At 56.8% G+C, this 20786-nt stretch overlaps 1 protein-coding gene across 1 annotated transcript; it reads right to left on the reverse strand.

Annotated features, from left to right (window-relative positions):
* Positions 1-5176: 5176 nt before the first annotated feature.
* Positions 5177-19996, reverse strand: BSND (barttin CLCNK type accessory subunit beta). The gene is made up of 5 exons (XM_059689431.1): positions 16437-19996; positions 14890-15592; positions 10680-10774; positions 8698-8967; positions 5177-7526 (listed from the first exon to the last, which is right to left on the reverse strand). The coding sequence occupies exons 2-5, from the start codon at positions 15064-15066 to the stop codon at positions 7091-7093; spliced, it is 978 nt and encodes a 325-aa protein (XP_059545414.1). The 5' UTR covers positions 15067-15592; positions 16437-19996; the 3' UTR covers positions 5177-7090.
* Positions 19997-20786: the final 790 nt, after the last annotated feature.

The following is a 20786-nucleotide window of genomic DNA, read 5'->3' on the forward strand; positions in this document are numbered from 1 at the left end:
AATGAGAGGACAGTTCTGAAAATGCTTTACGTTCTCAGAGCACAAGCAATGGGAGAGACTCGCGCATGCAGGGAGAGGAAGGATGGGAGTGTAAGGGGTCAGATGGCGGCCACACTCCACACAAACACCCAACGGTATCACCTCGCTGGAAACTTGGAGCCAAAGACCCCAAAGGCATGCACCCAATTTGCACGAAGTGCCCCGAGGTCTAGGGTGCAAGGAAAGAATCCGGCAGCAGCCTCAGGGCCCCAGGCAGGTGTGGGTGGCGACCAGGAGGAATGTGCCATTGGCAGCTTGCAGGGTCGCTAGGCCTCACCCAAGGCCGAAATATTTCCACCACTTCCTGGTCAGGGTGTTAATGGTGCAGGGAAGGCAGCCATCTGAGCTTGGGAGAAGCCCTGGGACCCAGCCCAGCCATAGCCTCCCTCACCGCGTTCCCAGGCCTCACACCAGCCCTGTGAGGGGGGCAGCCGGGGCTGCTGTCCCGCTGTAAGGATGAGGAGGCTGAGGGGGAGTAGAGCCCACAGAGAATAAGGGCAGGGTCTTGCCCTCGGTGGTTTGGCTCAATGGATAGAGCGTCGGCCTTCGGACTGAAGGGTCCTGGGTTCGATACTGGTCAAGGGCACATGCCTGGGTTGCGGGCTCAATCCCTAGTAGGGGGCGCGCAGGAGGCAGCCGATCAATGATTCCCTCATCATTGATGTTTCTATCTCTCCCTCTCCCTTCCTCTCTGAAATCAATAAAAATAAAAAAGAATAAGGGCAGGGTCTGGACCCCTACCCCAGGCAGGGAAGAGCAAAGGTGCTCCCTGGGAGGGGGTGGGCGGCATTGACTGGCACCTGTTATTTCTATGGGAAAACCGAGGCTCGGGCAGATGGCTTGGGCATCATCCTTCAGAGAGAAGGAGGCCCAAGGGAGGAGGAGGCAGGAAAGGGAGAGAGACAGGAAACTGGAGTCGCTGGGGACAGCAAGCTGCCCAGACCGGCCTCCCTGCTCCAAAGGCACAGGAAGGGGTGACATAGCTGATCCCCAGGTTCCTCACGGGAGTGAGCGCTGGCATGAACCACGGTGATGCCCAGGCTCCCCGCCCCTTCAGGGGTCCTGTCCTGGTGCCGCCTCTGCCCGCTCCTCCCGGGCCATGCTTCTCTGGTCCTGTCTGGTGGCACTGCCACCGGCGAACATCAGATCAGCTAACGTGCCAGTGGCTAAGAACGGCACCCGGCACCCGGGAGGATTCTGGCTGTGACAGCCTGTGTCCCTCAGCGCAGGGGCAGGGCCGCGCCTGGTGAGAGTCAGCGCCGTCCTGGAGTCATTGCCCCTCCCTTCCCTGCCGCCTTCTTCCCTCTCCTCGGCTTCCCCAGGGTCACTTTCACGGAGGTAATCCCGGGTTTGTTGTGAGAAGAGACGGCAGCATTGCTTGTTATAAACCTGTGTTTACGGCCAATACAGGTGCTGCCCAACCGTCAGCGCCACCTGCAGACCCTGCAGCTGCCCGCTGTCCTGGGGCCTCAGGCCGGCCTCCCCAGATCATCCTGGCGCACGCCCGCAGCCCTTCCTCCGGTCATCTGGTCATCTGCCCTGAGAACCAGCTTGGCAGAGCGGCTGAAGGCAGAGGCCGGGAGGCCTGACCTCAGGTGTGAGGCCCCGCGTCCTGGGAGCTGAGGGGAATGCCAAGGTCAGGGGGGCGTCCTGGGGGCTGAGGGGTATGCCAAGGTCAGGGGGGCGTCCTGGCAGTGGAGGGGCATGCCACGGTCAGGGGGGCGTCCTGGCAGCGGAGGGGCATGCCAAGGTCAGGGGTTCCAGCCTCAAAGCCCAGAGGGAGAGGCAGAGCCTTCGGGCTGTGGGAGTGGGTGGGAGGGAGAGGACTGTGGAGGGGGCGTCCCAGCCTCCTCCTGGGACTTCGCATGGTCCACCTCTTCTAGCAAAGCCTCGAGTTTCCGAGTTTCCCTGGGATGTCTGCCCGCCTCCTTCCTCAGTTGGAATCACAGTGTTTGGAGGGGACCTGGGTGGGTCAAGCCCAGTCTCCTTCGCTGTCTGAGTCTGTGCTCCCGCCTGCCCACAGGTGGCCAACAGCTTCCCTCAGGCTCCCTGAGTGCAGGGAGCTACTTCCTGGCGCCCAATATTTTGCTTATTAAAAAAAAATAAAAAGCAGAACCATTTTTATTTTATGAATGTAAACAAACAGGGGCTAAACTTTCTCACGGAGCTAGAAGACCAGTGTTTGCTGACTTTGGTTCATGAGTTCACAGGCCCAAAATCTGTGCGAAACTCTTGGCATTTTCCTCAAGGTTCCAAGACAGCTGCAGCCACCGAGTCTGTATGCAAGGCCAGCAAAACTAATCCCTTCTGCTTTTTTCTTCAGAAGTGACCCCAACAAATTTCTCCTCAGGTCTCACTGGCCAGACTGGCCACGGTGAGCAGGGTTGGGGTGACTGGCTTCGGGCCAATCCTAATTTACGACCTGGGAGTGGGCACGTCATCCTCAAGGAATGAGGGAATTCATAGTGTCTGCTGCATCCTACTTTATAATCTCTCTTTGTATTAATTGCATATCATAAACGTCTTCCCACGTCAAGAAATGAGGAGAGTCATCGTTTTAATGGCCGTGCACCGTTCCCTGGCATAGCAGGGGCGTTCGTTAGTCCATCTCCTGTTGCTGGCTGTTTGGATTATCCCTCTGGTGGACCCCTCCTGAACAAGGCCACAGTAAACGCCTTCTGGAGGAACATCTTGGCCGATTGCTTCCTTAGAGAAGTTTGTACATGTGGGGGCACTAACCGCACGCTGCCCTATTACCCCCCAACACTTGGATCACTTCTGTTCCCAAAAGCAATGTCAGACAGAGCCCTGCTCCTCCCCATCGTGCCACCTGTTACTGTCATCTTTATAAAGTGTGGCCAGTGCCACGGGTGAAACCTGGTCTCTGGTTTTAATTTGCATTCCTTTGATTATTTCTGAGGTTGGCCATGTTTTCATTTGGGTTTTTTGTCTGTTTGTTTGTTTTAATTCTTACCCAAGGATATGTTTTCTTACTGATTTTAGAGAAAGAAAAATCGGAGGAGAGAGAGAGAAACATCGGTTGCCTCCTGTGCATGCCCTGACTGGGGATCGAACTGGCAACCTTTTGGTGTCTGGAACGAGGCTCCAACCAACTAAGCCATCTGGCCAGGGCTCTTTTGTTTCTTTTATGGGGTCACAGATCATTTATGTGGCTGCAATCCTTTTCCTGTGTGAGCTCTCTCTCTCTCTCTCTCTCTCTCTCTCTCTCTCTCTCTCTCTCTCTCTCTCTCTCTCTCTCTCTGAACCATGATGCTCTTTGGGCAGCTCCCAGTGTTACCAAGTCCTCCTTTTACAGAAACCTAGAGCTCCGTCCTGTCGCCCGGGCTGCCTGGCATCGTGCCTCAGCTGGGAGGAGAAGTGGAATCTCGTCCACCTCCACCTAATCGCAGGGGACAGGGACAGGGACAGGTCCAGAAGGGCTGTGGCATGCCCAAGGTCGCGGCAAGCAGTTGGCAGGAACCCAAGCTCCCGCCCCAGGACCACTCTCTTGCCCAGTTAAGGGCAGGGGCCACCCCTCCATGTCTCCAGGGCCTTTTCCTCCCAGAGTGGAAACTTCCAAAGTCTCTCTGACCTCACCGGAGGGTGAAGAGAGCAGGAATTCCTGCCATGGTACACAGACCTGGAGCCTGGGGCTGAACGCTGGAATCCGGGGTTCACTGCGACGGCCCCTCCAGCCCTGCTGCGCCCCGCCCTCCTGGGGACCTGCAGGAAGACCTCCCCTTCCCCCACCCCCTCACCCCCTATTAACCCGCCAGCTAGAGGGACCGGAAGGCAGCAAGGCCAAGGGAGCAGGCACAGGGGTGGGATCTCAGGCGGAATACATGGGCCTCAGAGCTTGAGACGGTCAGAGGAGAGCGGAGCAGAGCCCCCTGCAGCCCTGCTCTTCAAACTTTCAAAAGCTGCCTACCCGTCTTCTCAAATTAAAATGCACAGCACAGTTGACTCCCCGCCTCCTCACAGTCACCAGCTGCCCTGAGGAGGACCCGCCCAGCAGAGAGGCCGGAGGAGCAGCCTGGCCGCCAGGAGCTGGCCCTCGGAGAGGCCTTGCTGCTCTGCTGACCGTAAGCAAGTTCACAGAACGTCAGCTTCAGACAAGGCCACTCTGGGACCGTGATGCTCAAGGCCGCTCGGCAGCTGTGGCCCAGCACAGGCAGCATGAGCGTCGTCACAGCCACAGCAGTGGCCGCACATCCCCGGTCCTGGCTGGAGGAGCCACTGCTCCCGCGCCACTTACAGCTTCGGCTCGGGCTGGTCCTCCCCTTCGAGAGGAGATGCATCGGGTGACGCCCACAGAACTAGCCCTGCTTCCCGACAGTACCCGGTCCGGAGCAGAGCCCCACTTCCTCACACCCCCGATCACCTCGCACCAGCCCAAATCCCACACGTCCTTCCTCACACCCCCCCCCCCCACAGAGAGGCCCCCACGGTGTGTCCTCACTGCAGTGCGTCTCGACCCAACTATGAGCCACAGGAGAGCTCGCGGTGGGCTCCTGCAGGCATTGGCAGCTGGGTTCCATCAGACACCCCCACCGCCGAACCCGTGCCAAGGTCAAAGACAGGGCCCACGCCCGCTCTGTGCACATGAGGACCCGGAGGCCCACAAAGGCGGCCGACTTGCCGGGGGTCACAGAGTCGGGCGAAGATGGAGCGGATCCAGATGGGGTAAGAGTGAGGGGGTCCCGCTAATAACAACGCGGGCAGCACAGGACTGTCCTGGGCAGACCAGGCATGGTGCCTCCCCATCGCACAGCAAGGTGGTGGGGGAGCCTGGACTGTAGCCCAAACCCAAGTCTTGCCATGTCTCTCCACTGCCCCACACCCTCGGCGCCACTTCCCAGGATGGGGTTGGCGTCTCTCTGCTGGTCGCCTCGCAGGAGAGGCTCTTGGCTCTCTGGTAAGGCCTGGCGAATGCCCCCCATGGTGACTCAGGGACACGGGCCACTCGAGTTCCACAGCACACAGCGTCCCACATGGCCACCCCCTGTGTTTGGTGTGCACTTTCCAGAGGGCGCCCACGGTGCCCGCCAGGCATGATGCCTCATTTATCCTGGCCAGCGGGGAACGGGTGGTTTTACATAAAAGAATGTGCAGGTGAATGAAAGTGACCCTTTTAAATGTTGCAAACAGTTTTATTTTAGCCATCCGTGCTGGTGCAGGTCACCCTCCCCACCATAGTAAACAGAGCACAGAAACACACTCCACCTCGCCCAGCCGGCCCAAGTCATGGCTGGCAACACCTGCTATGGCACAGGGATGTGCCCAATATGCCTTTCACTGCCCAGGCTTTTATACTGGAGGTACAATGATCCAGAAAGAAGCCGGGGGGGGTGGGGAGGTAGAAGGGGCTGTGCCCTTCTGACCCAGCACAGAGGGCATCCCTTTCCCACTGTGGGTCCCCCAACCCTGACGCAGAGGCCCAGCCCAGGAGGAGGCCTCCCCGGCCCAGGAGGCCCGAGTGCAAGCTCTAAGACCGTGGGCCTGGTTTGAGGTAGTGCCACTGCCCCTTCCTCTGAAGCATCTCAGGGTCCCTGTGCGGGGACACTAGGGGACATGGCCGAGCTCAGCATGCTAATAGCATTGCTCTGCCTGCCGCCATGCTGCTGCTATAAAACAGTGGCATCTTCAGGGGCCGCTGAAGCAGGCTGAGCTACTTGCCGCACACTCGCTGGCCCCAGGTCACTCTGCTGTGCCAATGTTTTAATTTCTCTGCTCCCACCACGGCCCCTGCTCTGCACTCTGTCCCTAACTTATAAGAACCAAGCTCACTAGATTATGAGTCCTTTGAGGGCAAGAACTGCTATCAGTTTATGTCTCTTTCTCCCTAAAGATCCTGGCTTGGTGTCTGGCACATAGTAGATGCTCAGTAAATGCCACCTGAATCAAATTGAATTAAGCCAGGAAGTTTCATTCCAACCCACAGTCCTAAACCGTTGCATATGTATTCTGCAGGGCTCAGGTTACTCAGGGGGCTTTTTGCCTGGCTCTGTGACTCCTATGCAGGCCATTTGGAAGTTTGAATGCCAGAGAGTAAAGGGGCGGGAGTCTAAGAGTTAGGGAAGTCGGGGAGAGGACGTTCTCTGCAAAGCTTCCTGGGCTCTGGTCAGTTCCTACCCCTCAGGGAGCACTGACTCGGCACAGGAGGTACCATGTGAGTCAAGCAAGGGCACTGGCCTCGAGCAGCCATGGTCCAGTGATGAGCGTACAAGACCTGAAGGCAGCGCAAAGGAGCCAGGACTACGTTGTCCCTGGAGGCGGTGACAGCAGGAAAGTCTTTCAGAGGAGGGATATCTGTGCGAGGGTTTGAAGGATGAGCACAAGTTTGCTAGGCAGACGAGGGATCAAAGGGCTTCCTGGCAGAGAGGTGGCAGAGAAGGGTGTGGGTAGCAGCGCACATGTGTGCACGTGTGTGTGCGTGTGTGTGTGTGAGTGTATGTGCACGTGTGTGTGTGAGTGTATGTGCACGTGTGTGTGTGTGTGTGTGTGTGTGTGGTAGGACACGGCCTTGGGGTTGAGGAGCAGAGGGTGTGGCATGGGCTGGTGGGGGAGTAAGTTGGGAGGTCAGCAGAGGTCAGCCATGGAAGGTTTTGGATCCCATGTAACAGGAGCCACAGGAGGGACGTGGGGGACAGGCGGTTAGCCCTGGGTGAAGGCGGGTCACGCAGCATACCGGGCAGACTAAAGACTCAGCAGGAACGGGCACCCTGAGAGGCCTCACGGGGGTCGGAGAGCCAGCATAGCCCCAAGGGGGCGCCTGTTCAGAGGCAGCTCTCGGGGCAGAGAAGTCTCCGAGGCCCCAGCTGCCCCGGATCATCTAAGTGAGTCACGTTCACCTTCAAAGCCCTAACCCCCCAAAATAACAACCGAGTGGCCGTGATCCATCGAAAACCATCGCCCCTTCCCTGCGTGCTCCGTTACCGTCCTCCAGGTGCTGCAGGACCCACTGTCTCATCTGAACCTCCGGACAACCCCCTTTTGCAGAGAGGGAAATTGAGGCCCTGTGAAGTCACACAGGGCTAGTGGCTGTGCCAGGCTAGCGCCCAGGGGCAGTTCCATCTAAGCCCTGGGCATCGGGCTCAAAGCCCAGTTCCTTGTCCGGGAGGGGGTCCCCAGGGCTGTCCGGCAGCCCATAGTACAAGTCCTCCTCCTCCTGCTCCGGCTCCTCGGCACCTGAGTCGGAAGCCTCGTCCTCCCCCTTCGTCCTCGGGGACCGCTGCCAGCAGCTGGGGAGGGCTGCGTCCCGCCACTGTCCCGCTGGAGGTGTGTCCTCCGACGTGGGGGCATCGATCAGAGCGAAGTCATGGAAGCGGTCCAGCTGGCGCCTGCAGGCCCAGGGCTCCCCTGGCGGGGGGCCAGGCTCCTCCCCCTCAGGCGGAGACGGCTTGGGGCTGCCCCCCTCACTGGAGCCCACATCCATTTCATCTTGGAAGGAAGCCAAAGGTGCAGGACCCTGGGGAGAGACTGGGACGCTGCAGGGACAAAGCCAGAGAGAGCAAGGGTAGCTTGAGTCAGATTGCCTGGGTCGAAACCTCCGCCACTGGCTGCAAGCCAGGGCAGGTGAGCCCACCTGGTTGGGCCTCAGTCTCCTCCCCTGTAAGGTGGAGCAAATAAGAGTATTCACTCCTCTGGAGTCTCTGGGTTTACAGCAGATCGTGTGTTCAAAGCACTTTGCACAATGCCTGGCACCTAGTAGGTGCTCAAGAAATGAGCCATGCCAAAACCGGTTTGGCTCAGTGGATAGAGCGTCGGCCTGCGGACTGGGGGGTCCCAGGTTCGATTCCGGTCAAGGGCATGTACCTGGGTTGCAGGCACATCCCCAGTGGGAGATGTGCTGGAGGCAGCTGATCGAAGTTTCTCTCTCATCGATGTTTCTAACTCTCTATCTCTCTCCCTTCCTCTCTGTAAAAAATCAATAAAATATATTTAAAAAAAAAAAAAAAAGAAAAGAAATGAGCCATCATCATGTTATCCAAACCAGGTCATTCCTCCACTTCTCCAGTCACTCAGGGCTCTCCTCTGGGCCCTCAGCCCCAGCTCACTAGGTGTCACCCTCTGCTCCCTCACCTGCCTCCCCCATTGGACCAAGAGCTCCTGCAGGGTGGGGGCCATCAGGCCCGGCAGGGGCAGGTGCCCGGGAACAGTGGTAGGAGGAGTAAATACATGGATGAATAAGGAACCCAATTCATAAATACCCAGGGGCGGGGTGGGGTGGGGAGGGACCTGCCCGAGGTCACGAGCATATCAGGGGCAGGGTCTGGATTTGAACTCAGGTCCTCTGGCTCCATGCCCCCCGCCACACAGGACAAGCATTCAGTGCAGAGGTCTATGGTACGCTGACCCTTAAGTGCACTGTTTCATCTCCACAACGCCCCTCAGAGGTGGGAGGGATTATTCCCATGTGGGGAAACTGAGGCTTGGGAGGGTGAGAAACTTGCCAAGTTTATACAGCAGTACTGCTATGATTTGAACCCAGGCCAGTCTAAGCCCAGATTCATGCATCTGCTACACCTGCCGTCCTCTGGGTGCCCCACCCCCACTGCCCTCTCGACTCCCATATGTACCCAACCACCCCTCATGGCCCACATCCCCCTCCTCACCCCGGAAGTGGGCAGCATCCCCACTCCTGCGCTCTGCACTCACCGGGGACTGCTCTGAGCTGGGTTTCTTTCTCCCTCGTCCTCATCCGAGCCCCTGTGGACGACCACAGAGGCCTCCATCCAGGCCTGAGCATCGCGGGGGCCACCTTCCCCTCTGTCACCAGCTTCCAGCTGCTGCCGCCCCAGCTCAGGGGCCAGCAGGGGGCGGGGATCCTCGCTGTAGCCCAGGACCTTCATCCGGAAGTGGCTGAAGTCGGGCAGGCTCTGGTCATAGGCGGCTTCCTCCCACAGCCTGACGTAGGGGGGCTGGGGGCTAGTTGGGGGCACGGCAGACGGCAGGAGAGAGAACAGGCAGGTGGGCAAGGATTCATTCGGCAGACATCAGAGCTGTCCCCTGGCCCCCCTGCTCTGGCACCTGGTCCTCCCTGATCTCAAGAGGCCCTCAGGGCCATCATGTGCCTCTTGCATGGATGGGGAGCCTGAGGCCCAGCACGGCAGGGAGGTGGCAGAGCTCGGCCCCTCAGCCCAGGGCTCCTTTCACTCCGAATCTCCAAAGTTAGCCCCCAGGAGCAACCGCAAAAGGAAGACCAGTCCCGTGGACTGAGGTGACTGGGTTCAACAGGCTATGCTGTGTCCTCGCTGGAAAAATGAGGATGATGATTCTGAACACCTTTAAGCAGAATAATCATTCTCGTTTTTCCAGTGAGGACATAGCAGCAGTCCTTAGCTGCTCTCTGCCTGCCGGGCTCTGTCAGGCAGCTCATCCGATCCTCTCCCTAACTCTGGGAGGTACTGAGGGAAACTGAGGCACGGAGACTAGCGGGCTTGGTGCTGGGGCTCAGACATCACGTTTCCTGCTGCTCCCTACAGTCCCTCCAGACAGTGAAACGCACAGTCTAGGTCCCTTGCCAGGGTCCCACGGCTGAGAAGGGACGGGAAGGAGCCCGGAACTCAGGGCAGCAGGAGCCTGGGCTCTGTCACAGCTGCTCTCCCCACACGACCGGTCCTGAGGCTGGCCCCATGCCCACCCAGGGTCTGTCATCTCATTCCCCAGAACATTTGGTGGCTCTGTGTCAGAACATAAAATGCCACCTGGACTTCCTTCCCCCAGCAAAGCAGGGAGCGTTCAAGAGCCCAGCCGGACCCTGGATCTGCACCAGGCCTCCTGAGCACGGAGTTCCAGCCTCCAGGGGCCAGAAGGGGAGGCGGGTCCCCCGTCTCTCCCAGGCTGATGGGCTCCCTGCCATGTCCTGGCGAGCCACGGCTTGCCGCCTTCAGAGACAAAAGCAGGGCTGGTGTGATCTGTCACCGACTGCCTGTGGGTTTGAGGCTTGTGCCTACACTTCTTGAGCCTCAGTTTCCACGTCTGTATAAAAGGCTGGACACCCCTCCGCTCCCCATCACAGGGTTCCTGTGAGGACTGAAGGAGGAGGTGGGGGCAGCATGTCTGAGTCACCTGTGATGCAAGGGAGACTCAGATTACTAATGATGACAAACACTTACCAAGGGCCTACCATGCACCAGGTTCTGTTCTTAGCACTTTGCTTATATTATTATCTCACGGAACCCCCTGGAAGAAGGTACCATTAATATCCCCATTTTACAGAGGGGCAAAGAGAGGCATATCACTTTCCCAAAGTCACACGGCGGACAGTGGCAGAGCCCTGGGCTGTGCCAGGGCCATCCTCATGCTCCTTGTTTACTGTAGTTGTGGCCACAGCTCTTCGGGACTTAGGGTCAAACCTCACTTTGATTTTGGTCTGCCACTAGTTCATTGAAAGACAGGATAAAGTCCTGACTCTCTGTTTCCTCATCAGAATGATAATGCTTGCCTCACAGAATTGAGAGTTCAGAACAATCCATGATTTCTAAAAGTCTGCTCTTAGTAGAGTGGGAAGGCCTGGAGCCAGGGGAGGAGACACTGTCCACCCTCCACCTCACTCCCTCACTCTCCCCCCTAAGGGGAGACTTGCTCACTGCTCCTCCCTCCTCCCCCCTCCCAAGCACAGAGGGCCCAGCACCTACCTCTTCATCTCGGCAGTGAGTCCGTTCTCCAGCAAGCCCAGCGGCTTTGGGGACAGGACACCTTGGAATTCAGAGTCAGCAGGGACAAAGGCGATCTGCAGGGCAAAGAGGAGATGGCTTCTCTGCAGCTGCCCACCCATGCCCTTGGCCGCTGCTCCCCCCAGAGGGCTTCCCCTTTTCACAGGAGAGGGGCCAGCTCAGGGCCAGCGCCAGTGGGTGGATGGAACCCTGGGCTCCTGCTCCCACCTGGCTCTACATTCACCCAACAAACAAGCATTGAGCACCTGCTGTGTGCCAAGCGCTCTTATAGGCCCGAGGGGTCAGCAGGGAGTGAATGGGACAAACGTCCCTGCCCTAGAGTTGCTCACATCTTGTCATTTATCAGGTCCTCATCCAGTGCTCAGAATGTGCCTGGCACTTGGTCCATATCTGGCAGCTGGCTCTGTACTCTGAAGAAGCTGTCCCTTCCTCTGCCTCAATATCTCATGACCCAGTCACCATCTTCCTCCTTATCATAATTACCATCATCATCATCACTACCATCATCACCATCACCATTATCACCATCACCATTACCATCATGACTTCCATTAACATCATCATCATCATCATACCATCACCATCATTATCACCATCACCATCACCATCACCATCATCATCACCACCAGCACCATCATCACCTCCATCAACATCATCATCATATCATCACTATCATCATCATACCATCACCATCATTATCACTATCACCATCACCATCACCATCACCATCATCATCACCACCACCACCATCACCTCCATCAACATCATCATCATATTATCACCATCATCATCATACCATCACCATCATTATCATTATCACCATCACCACCATCATCACCATCACCATTATCATTATCACCATCACCATTACCATCATGACTTCCATTAACATCATCATCATCATCATACCATCACCATCACTATCACTATCACCATCACCATCACCATCACCATCACCATCACCATCATCATCACCACCACCACCATCATCACCTCCATCAACATCATCATCATATTATCACCATCATCATCATACCATCACCATCATTATCACCATCATCATCACCATCATACTTACCATCATCACTTCCATCATCATAATCATCATCATCATCATATCATCACCATCATCATTACCATCATCATCATCATTACCATCATCATCATCACCATCACCATCATTATCACCATCACCATCACCATCACCATCACCATCACCATCACCATCATCATCACCATCACCATCATCATCACCATCATCATCACCATCATCATTGTGAAAAGCCTGAAGTAGAGGGAAAGACTGGAGCATCTTAGAACACAAGTCCTTTTAAGAGAGGGGGACACGCAGAGCTGAAGCTAGGGAGTAGGGAGGGGAGATCAGACCATGAAAAGCCCAGAACAGTAGATGAAGGAGTTCAGTCTTTATCCAGAACCAATGAGAGCCCGGGAGGCGTTCTCAGCCGAGAGTGCAGACAGATCTGTGTTTAGGCAGAGCCATCCCCGAAAGGAGGGAGGCCCATGGAGAGGACAGATCTATCAACCACCCATCGGGGCCTGGGCCTGGGCTCCAGCTGAACAGGGAGGAGTAGGGAGGGGGGACCCATGGGCACAGGCAGAAGCTGGACAGGGAGAGGCACTGCATTTCCTGCCAATCCCCCTCTTTTCTCAGCTCCCTGCCCCATCTCAGCTAACACTGACGCACCTACTAGACTCTCCCTGATTTCTCCTCCTCTCTCAAGCCCGGCTGAGAAATTCAGTGAGACAACCTCGATGGAAGTCCATCACCCACCCCACCCCCTGTAGCCATGCTGCCTGTCCCCCGCCCCCCACGCCTTGCTCTTTCTCCTCCTGTATTTGATCACGTTGTTCCTTCTGCCTGGAATGTCTTTCTCATCTTCTCTGCCTGGTGAACTTCTACTCAGCCCACAAAGCCCAGCTCATCTTCTCTGGGAAGCCCACTCCCTCCCCATCAGGCAGAAAACTGTCTTCCCTGTGAGTCCCCCAGCCCCTCACAGAGAGGGACAGCTTAATTCATGCCGGTATTGGCTACCTCTAACCCCCATATCTTAATTGGGGTAGCACAGTCCCTTATATTTATATTTGTTTTAATCTAGAAATGCCCATTTATCACGCAAGGGAGGATCCTGAGGGGAGGATGGGCACCAGCATTGGTTGAGGGTTTTGACAGCTCAGGCACCTAGGAGCCAGTGTTGGAGACAGTCCCCCTCCCCCCTAGTGTGCCTGTCTGGTTTACATCACACTTCCCTCCCTCCCTCCCTCCCTTCACGTGCCAGATCCAACACCCACACAAACCCACACCTGCACACACACAGAGACCGCCCAAGGCCACACACACCAATCCTGAGAATAATGCATTGAACCAGGTGTGGCAGGTGTGATGCTGGGTCCCCTACATACAGGACCCACTGGTCCCTCCCGCTTGGCTCAGGAGGCAGGGAGACTCCCTCTGACAAGGTCACAGAAGTGGGGCGGGAGGGAGGAGGGATTTGAATCTGGGCCTGTTGGACACTAAACCATGTTTCCACCCCACACTGCTGCCTCCACAGCAAGGAACACGTGGACCTATCAACAGTTACTCATTAATACACAGCAATATTCCCTCTCCCCCTCCCTCATCCGCTGCCACCAGTCACTGCCCACCACCCCAGAGCCACCTCTGGTAAAGGGGGAGAGGGCAGCAAGGACGCTACCCTCTGTGCCCCAGCTGTCCCCAGGGTCCAGCTCATCATGGGGGGAGCAGGAGGATGGAGCTGGTTATGAAGGTGGCTCGGGCCCCAAGTCCCCCTTCTCCCGGTGACCTGTGCTCAGGGCATTGCACAGACAAAGGCGAGTTGACTGTAAACTGCTGAGAAAATGACTGCAAACCAGCCAGGACCGCCCCAGCACCAAACATTCTGACAGCCTGGGGCTGGCCCATGGAGGGGGCAGGGCTGGGGAGAGCCAGGCCCAGTCCCCCAAGAGCCTCCTCCCTCCTGCCTCCTCCCCTGGACACCCCCCAGCACAGCCACCCAAGTGGGAGGTGAGGAGGAGACTGCAGGTGGTGGGGGCTGCCTGGGGCCTAGGGCCCTAGATGCCTGGACCAGCAGGGCCCTTGGATGCACCCCCTTCCCCACCCCCATTCCTGACTCATGTATTGTACAAATGAAGAAGCTGAGGCTCACAGAGGGAAGGGACTTGACCAAAGTCTCCCAAGCAGTTAGAGGCAGAGCAAGTTAGAATCCATGCTCCTCTTCTTGTCTCCTTGGGTCTGTCTGACCAGCTGTGTGACCTCGGAAAAGCCGCACAACCTCTCTGAGCACTAAAGGCTTACAACTCCTGACATGCTCACCCTACAGGGTCGTTGGGAGGAACGATAACAGTAAGGGTGGTGGCCGTTCGCCTAAATAGAATGCCCTACAGTTTATAAAACGTTCCCATGTCCCATCTGTTCTCTGTTCAGAATAACTCTCTGAACTGGGAGGAACAGGAGTTTGGAGCTCCATTCTGCAAATGTAAGAAAGTGACAAAGGTCACACAGAGAGTTTCGGACAGAGCTGGAACTCCAACCCGGACTCCCACACCAATGCCCTCCCCATCGCTAAGTCACTCACAAGGCTGGGAGGGCACTGTGACTAAAGGACAGAGCGCTAACCACCCCATGGCATCAGGTTATGCCGGACCCCCAGCGCTCTCAGCACCCCTGGGACACAGCGGTAGCCTTAAGTCACACACATCTGAGCTCCAAGGTGTGACACTGGGGAGCGGTGGGACCTCACCTTTCTGAGCCTTGGGCTGCACTGTAAAATGGAACTACAGAGAGACAGAAGGCTGCCAGGAGGCCCGCGCTGCACCGTGAATGCAGGACTGCCTGGCAGGCGGCAATCGCTCATTAACTTCGGTTCCAAGCACATGGATGACTGTGTGTTGGGTTTCACTGTGTCTCCTCATGGGCCTAGGTCAGGGCTCCAGATCCAGGGGGGCTTCTGATCAATTCTTATGATCAGAGAGGGATGGATGGACGGACAGATGATGGGTGAGTGGAGAGAAAGGGAGTGCACAGCGGGCGTATGAAAAGAAGATTGAAAGATGGGCATTATGCCTGGGATAGAGGCTCAGCCGTGCCCTCTGGCCCCTGGCCCCCAGCTGACCTGCCCCCACCACCGCCTACCTTGGGGTAGCACTGGCACATGCTCCAGATGACGCCCCCGATCACCATGACGCTGCCCATGGCGTAGAAGGTGCCGTAGACCTGGGGCCGGTCGTGGCTCATGAGGAACGTGCCCAGGGCCAGCAGGAAGAGGCCCAGCACAATGAAGCCGATGCGGAAGGTCTTCTCGTCTGCCATGGCCGCCCTGCCGGGCCTCGGTCTGTTCGCTGCCCGCCGAGGAGCGCCCGCGGTCCTGCGTGGACCCCACGCTCCTCACACCCGGAGGGACGAGGCTCCGGGATCGCTGCAAACCCGGACTTGGGGCTGCAGAGGGGACAGGTCCCTCAGGCTCCGCCGCAGCTCCCGGGCCACAGTTCTCCAGGCGACAGCTACGCTTCAATGGGCCCGGCACCACCACCACCTTCACTCCTTCACCTTCCCTCTGGGCCCAGCAGGAGTGTGTGTGTGGCTCCGAGTGAGGGAGAAGCCGGGAGGGAGAGGGGTGGTTCCAGGAGCTGGGCCCCGGCCAGGGCTTTGACATCACCTCATTTGCCTGCGTGGGGCTGAGCTGGGTGGACAGGCGGCCCACACCGTCCAGTCCAGGGAAGGCGGGTCCAGTGCGCAGCCCGAACACATCAGAATGCCGCTGGGAGGTTCCAGGGTCCCACAGGCTGGCATTTTAGAATCCAGAGGCATTCTGGACTCTTCAAGGTCATGTGCCCCTCTGAGGTCAGGAACAGTGGCCCATATTTACAGACGGTGGCTGTGTGCGTGGCACGGTCCTAACCATGTTACATAGTACCCACTGAAGGGGAACCCCGTGAGGCACAGACGTTATGAGGACACCGGTGCACAGACAAGTCATTGCCAGGGTGACACAGCTAGAAAAGGCACAGCAGCCGGGATTCGAATCCAGAGGCCATGCCCCTAGCCACCCTGGGATACTCCCTAACTGCAGCAGGAGGGCTAAACGTTCGGGCTCCGGGGGCAGGCACATTGCCTGGGCTTGGGTTCTGGGCCCTCTACCCTGGGGGAGTGTGACTTTGATCAAGTTACTTCCCTGTGCCTCAGTTTTCCTCCTCTGTAAAATGGGGCTAATTACAGCATCTCCCAGGACAGAGCTGTCTGCTAGCCTGGCCTCCCTGGATTCCTCTGTGAGCGGCTCCCAGAAAGGCTCAGGTGCCTGGATGCCCTTGTAGGGTGTGAATGACTGACAGCAATTCCCTTGCCTTCTAATCTAGGAAGATGCCTTAGTTCTAAGAAGGACATGGTAATGGTGGGATTCCAGTTCTGGAGAGAGGCTGCTGGGAAAAACCAAATTCCCTTACAGGATTGTAGGAAAGTGAGGACTGTCAGTGTCTCTAAAAGGAAACGTTACCTTGTCGTTTGTACAGAGTGTGATTGCTAATGTGGGATCCTTGCTTCGATTTGGCGTCCTGGCTTAGTAGGTTGGAGATTTTCTGCTTGTTGTCATCACCGTCCCCCTTCTCCCCAATAAGAGCTGTGCTTCCAGACGCCGTACCTACACTCACACCAGCCCCCCTGCCTGCTGTTCTGCCCACGCACACCTTTCCCAGCAGCGGTTTCTCCTTCATCCGCTCTGAGATCCCAGCGGGTGTGCGCCCTGCAGTTTGCAGAGGAGGCCCCTGTCGCAGAGCTCCGGAGAGCCTCCAGGGAAAGGTTGCTGAGGGTCTCCGAGAAGGGCTGGGATCCACCAGGTCATGTCCAGGTCTGATTGCCCGAGATGGTGGCTCCACTCTTGGCTTTAGCTTTTTAAATATCTGTTTTTATTGATTTTTAGAGAGAGAGGAAGGGAGAGGAATAGAGAGATAGAAACATCATTGATCGGCTGTCTCCTGCATGCCCCATACTGGGGATTGAGTCTGCAACCCAGGCATGTGTCCTGACTGGAATCGAACCAGTGACCTCCTGGTTCATGGGCCAGTGCTCAGCCACTGAGCCACACTGGCCTGGCTTGGCTTTAGTTTTGTCACCTGAGTGAGGACTGAGGGTGGTATTGTTATTGTGCAGGACCTAATGGAGGAGAAAATGTGTGCTTATCAGTAGGGCAGGACCCACCTAAGAAACACTGTTATCATGATCTCACAGAGAGGACCGGAGAAGGGAAGCAGTGAGCACCCCAGGTCCAGAGGGGCCCAGCCTGTGCTCTCTGGCCCTGGCTTCAGGGGCCATGGGAACGCATCTCTGTGGTCCCGGTCCAGCAGGAGCCTCTCGCGCCCCCTTGTGGCGGTGTAGCATGCTCCCGGCAAGGCGCTTTCACACCCTTTGGCTCATGCCCCTGTCCTTCCACCCGCCCTGGAGAGGGAAGCAGGAGAGGAGTTATTATGCCCGTTTCACAGGCGAGGAAACTGAGGCCGGGGAGGAGAAGGGACTGGCCAAGATCTCCCCAAACTGAGTTTGTGGCTGAGCAGAGACCGGGACCCACACCCCCAGCCCCAATATAGATGGATCTGGTCCTTAACCATTCCCGAGAGGCCTCCCCGTCACCAGAGCACTCTCCTCCTCTCCCCACCTTTCCTTTCCTCTCTACGACCCCGCCTCCTTTCTCCTTCTTATCTCCTCTTTTAAAAAAATTTAAATGTGAGGAGTAAGAAGCTCTGGGCCAAGTAGGCGCTCGGCTAAATGGTCTAATCTAACCTCTTCCACAGAGCCGATGTGAGAGGCACATGGGGACAAACAGGTGTGCATGGTGCTGTGACAGCGTTGGGTTACCTACCCCTGGTTCCCATTCCCCTCCCTGTGGCCTCTGACCTTCGCCGCCCTCCTCTGCAACGTGGGGGAGGAGAGGTTGAGGAGTCTGTCCTCTTCCAGCAGGGGGCGCGCTCACCACTGTTTCCTTTCTGTCCGAATTTAAGATCCGCACAATATCCTCAGAAGCAGGGAGGGGAGAGATCACACCCATTGACAGATGCGGATGCTGAGGTTCATGGAGGAAAGGTGAGCGTCTCAAGGTCTCAGAACCTGTCAATAGTAGAGCCAGGATTCAAACCAGCCCCCTCAGTCTCTTGCTGAGCACCTGCTCTGTGCAGGACACTCAGGTATGAGGCACTCTGACACACGCGGGGTTTCAGCGAGTGATGGCACTCGTCCTTCCTTCTGGGATAAAATATGGTAAGGGCTCTGAGATACGCTTGAGGTCCACCATGTGCACCAAGGAGGGGGGGGAGGGAGAGAGACTGGAGGTTGGGGTGAGGAATGAAGGGGGAGAGTCACACAAGGGATCCTTGAGGAGTCCGCTGCAGTTCTGTCAGGGCAATAAAAGCAGTTCAGACAGAGAGCGGCATGTGCAAAAGCCCAGGGCAAGTAAGCGCTGACCAGGGCTGGAGATACAACTCTAAATGCTATGCACACACTTGCCCTACACTGCAGGTTCCTCGCCTCCCTCCCCAGACCTACTCCTCCCAGGCCAACTCCATCCTTCTCCTGTTCTCCGGGCCAGTGCCTACATATCCTGGCTACAGCCTCCCCTCCCCTCTCACACCTACATCCTGTTGGCTCTACCTCCACCTTATAAGAATCCAATCACTTCTCTCCCCCCACTACTGCTCATCTCCTGGTCTGAGCCCCCGCATCTCTGTCCCCCTAAGTGCTCTCTGCTCTTACCCATGCCCCCTGAAATCTCGTTCCAATCAGAATGCCAGGTCAGACCTTGTCACTCCTGCTCAGAACCCTGGAATGACTTTCTGTCTTACCAGTGTAAAGCCAAAGACCTCAGATGGCCTAGAAGAACTTAGAAAATTGGCCCATGTCGCCCAGCCCATCTTCTGCCATGCCTCCCCTCTCCCTCCCTCCAGCCACTCTGGCTCCGTGCTCTCCACGGAAGGCACAGGCACCCTAGGAAGGGTAAACGGCGCTTGCTATTTCTGCTGCCTGCAATGCTCTTCCTCCAGATCTGTAACGGCTCCCTCCCTCACCTGCTTCAAGTCTTTATCCAAATGTCAGCTTTCCGGTGAGGTCTTTCCTGGGGTGATAGCACCAGCTCCTCCAGGTGCTCCCTGTCCTCCCCAGCTGCCCTGTTCTCTATAGAACTCATTGCCATCATTCATACTATATACATCACTTACTTCTCTTGTCTGTCTCCCCTCACCTAGAACTCGAGTGCCCAGATGGGGACTTTGTTCACTGTAGTATCCTCGGGGGCTGGGACAGGGTAGGCTCTGGATTCGTATTTGGGAATGGAGGGATGGGCGTCAGTTCCAGGGGAGAGGGGTGCTAGAGAGGAAGCACAGGCTGGGACCTCCTGGGGTCATGCGAAGGTCTCCAACATCTTTCTCAGGAGTCAACAGAGCGCCTCTAAACGGGGTGTGCAGTGGACTGACAGATCAGACTTTGATTTTACAACGGTCCTCTGGTTTTGAGATCAGGTCAGAAGAAGCAAGAAGAGATGGCAGTAGTGAGGGGCGACTGCCATGCTCTGGCAGAAACTTAGGGGGACAAGGCTACAGAGAACAATTTTTGGAAGTAGTTAGTTGCTGAGGGGGAGGCGGGTGGTGTGGAAATTTACAGCTGGGAAATTTCTGACTGATTTGGGGTGGAGAGCTGTAGGGGTCAGGGTCACCCGCCAACCCGAAGGGCAAACTGAGGGAACGTGGGGGACAGGCCTAAGCTCTGAGGGTCCCTGACATCCCAGGCCTGGTGGCAGGCACCAGATGTGGCCTCTGAGTGGTGAAGACGCCAACAGGAGTGGTGAAGATGGGCCCAGGAGGAGAGAAACCAGGAAGCAAACTGGTGCCTACTGGGGGCTGTGGAATGGCAGACGCGGCCTCACAGGGCTTCTCCACCCCATGCCCTGCCAGGGAGCACAAGGGTCCCCAGTTCACAGCGAGGTCACTGCAGCTCAGAAGGGTCGGGTGGCTTGCCTGACAGGAGACTGGCTCCATGGCTCTGACTCACCCTCCAAGGTGCTGGTGACCTTGAGCAAGTCACTGCCCCTGCTGGGGCCTCTCGCAGGTGAGCTGGTACAGAGAAAAGCAGAAAAGGGCTTTCCAGTCTTCCAGCCCACCCCGCCCTCCGCCTTCCAGCTCCCACCAGGCAAAGGGGCCTCCTGGCCAACCTGCAACTCATTAACTCACCTGCCTGGGGGAGACGCCTCACTTTGGGGTAGGAGGGAGGCTGGGCTCTGCTTCCCAGCTGGGATCCTATTAACCCTTTAGGAATTTCAGAGAGAGCAATAAATCCCCATCCATATCCTTGGGATGCATATGGTGTGTGTGTGTGTGTGTGTGTGTGTGTGTGTGTGTGTGTGTGTGTATAAGAGAGAAAGAGGGGGGAGGGGGGAGAGAGGGAGAGAGAGAGCAGCTCAAGGTCTGGCTCTGCCTTTATTCTCTGTGATTTTACCTCCCTGAGGCTCAGTTTCCAGGCCTGTTAAATGGGAACACCACCTGCAGCAGAGCAAAGCTTGAGGATGTAAAACCAGGGCAGAGGGCGGCCCAGCATACAGTCTGCCCTCAGTGAATATGCAGCTGAGCCCCAGGACTCGGAGTCCCTGCTTGCTGTGTGACCCTGGAAAGGTTACTTAACCTCTCTAAGCTGGCCCCCTGTCACAGGAGATATGGGAGCAGCCGCTGAATTTGCCTCTGACGGAGGGGGTGGGGCTTACCTCTGTGAACAACTCTGACAATCACTACATACACCATAGACACCTGCCACTGGGCTGAGACATCTGCATCTATTAGATGCATTAGCACTGAGCTATGTGCGAGCTGCGTGAGTGTGAGCTTTCATGTCAGCCGCTATCATCTGGTTCAATCCTCTCAGCTGAGCTGAGGCCAAAGGTGATGCCACTGTAATTCCCAATTCCTATTTTATGGATGAGCACACTGAGGCAGAAAGAGGAAAGGTCACTTGTCTAAGGTCACTCGGCTGGTCCATGGGGGAACCAGCACAGTGGTCTGAAT

The sequence above is a fragment of the Myotis daubentonii genome, chromosome 3, assembly GCF_963259705.1.
Source record: "Myotis daubentonii chromosome 3, mMyoDau2.1, whole genome shotgun sequence".
NCBI lineage: Eukaryota > Metazoa > Chordata > Mammalia > Chiroptera > Vespertilionidae > Myotis > Myotis daubentonii.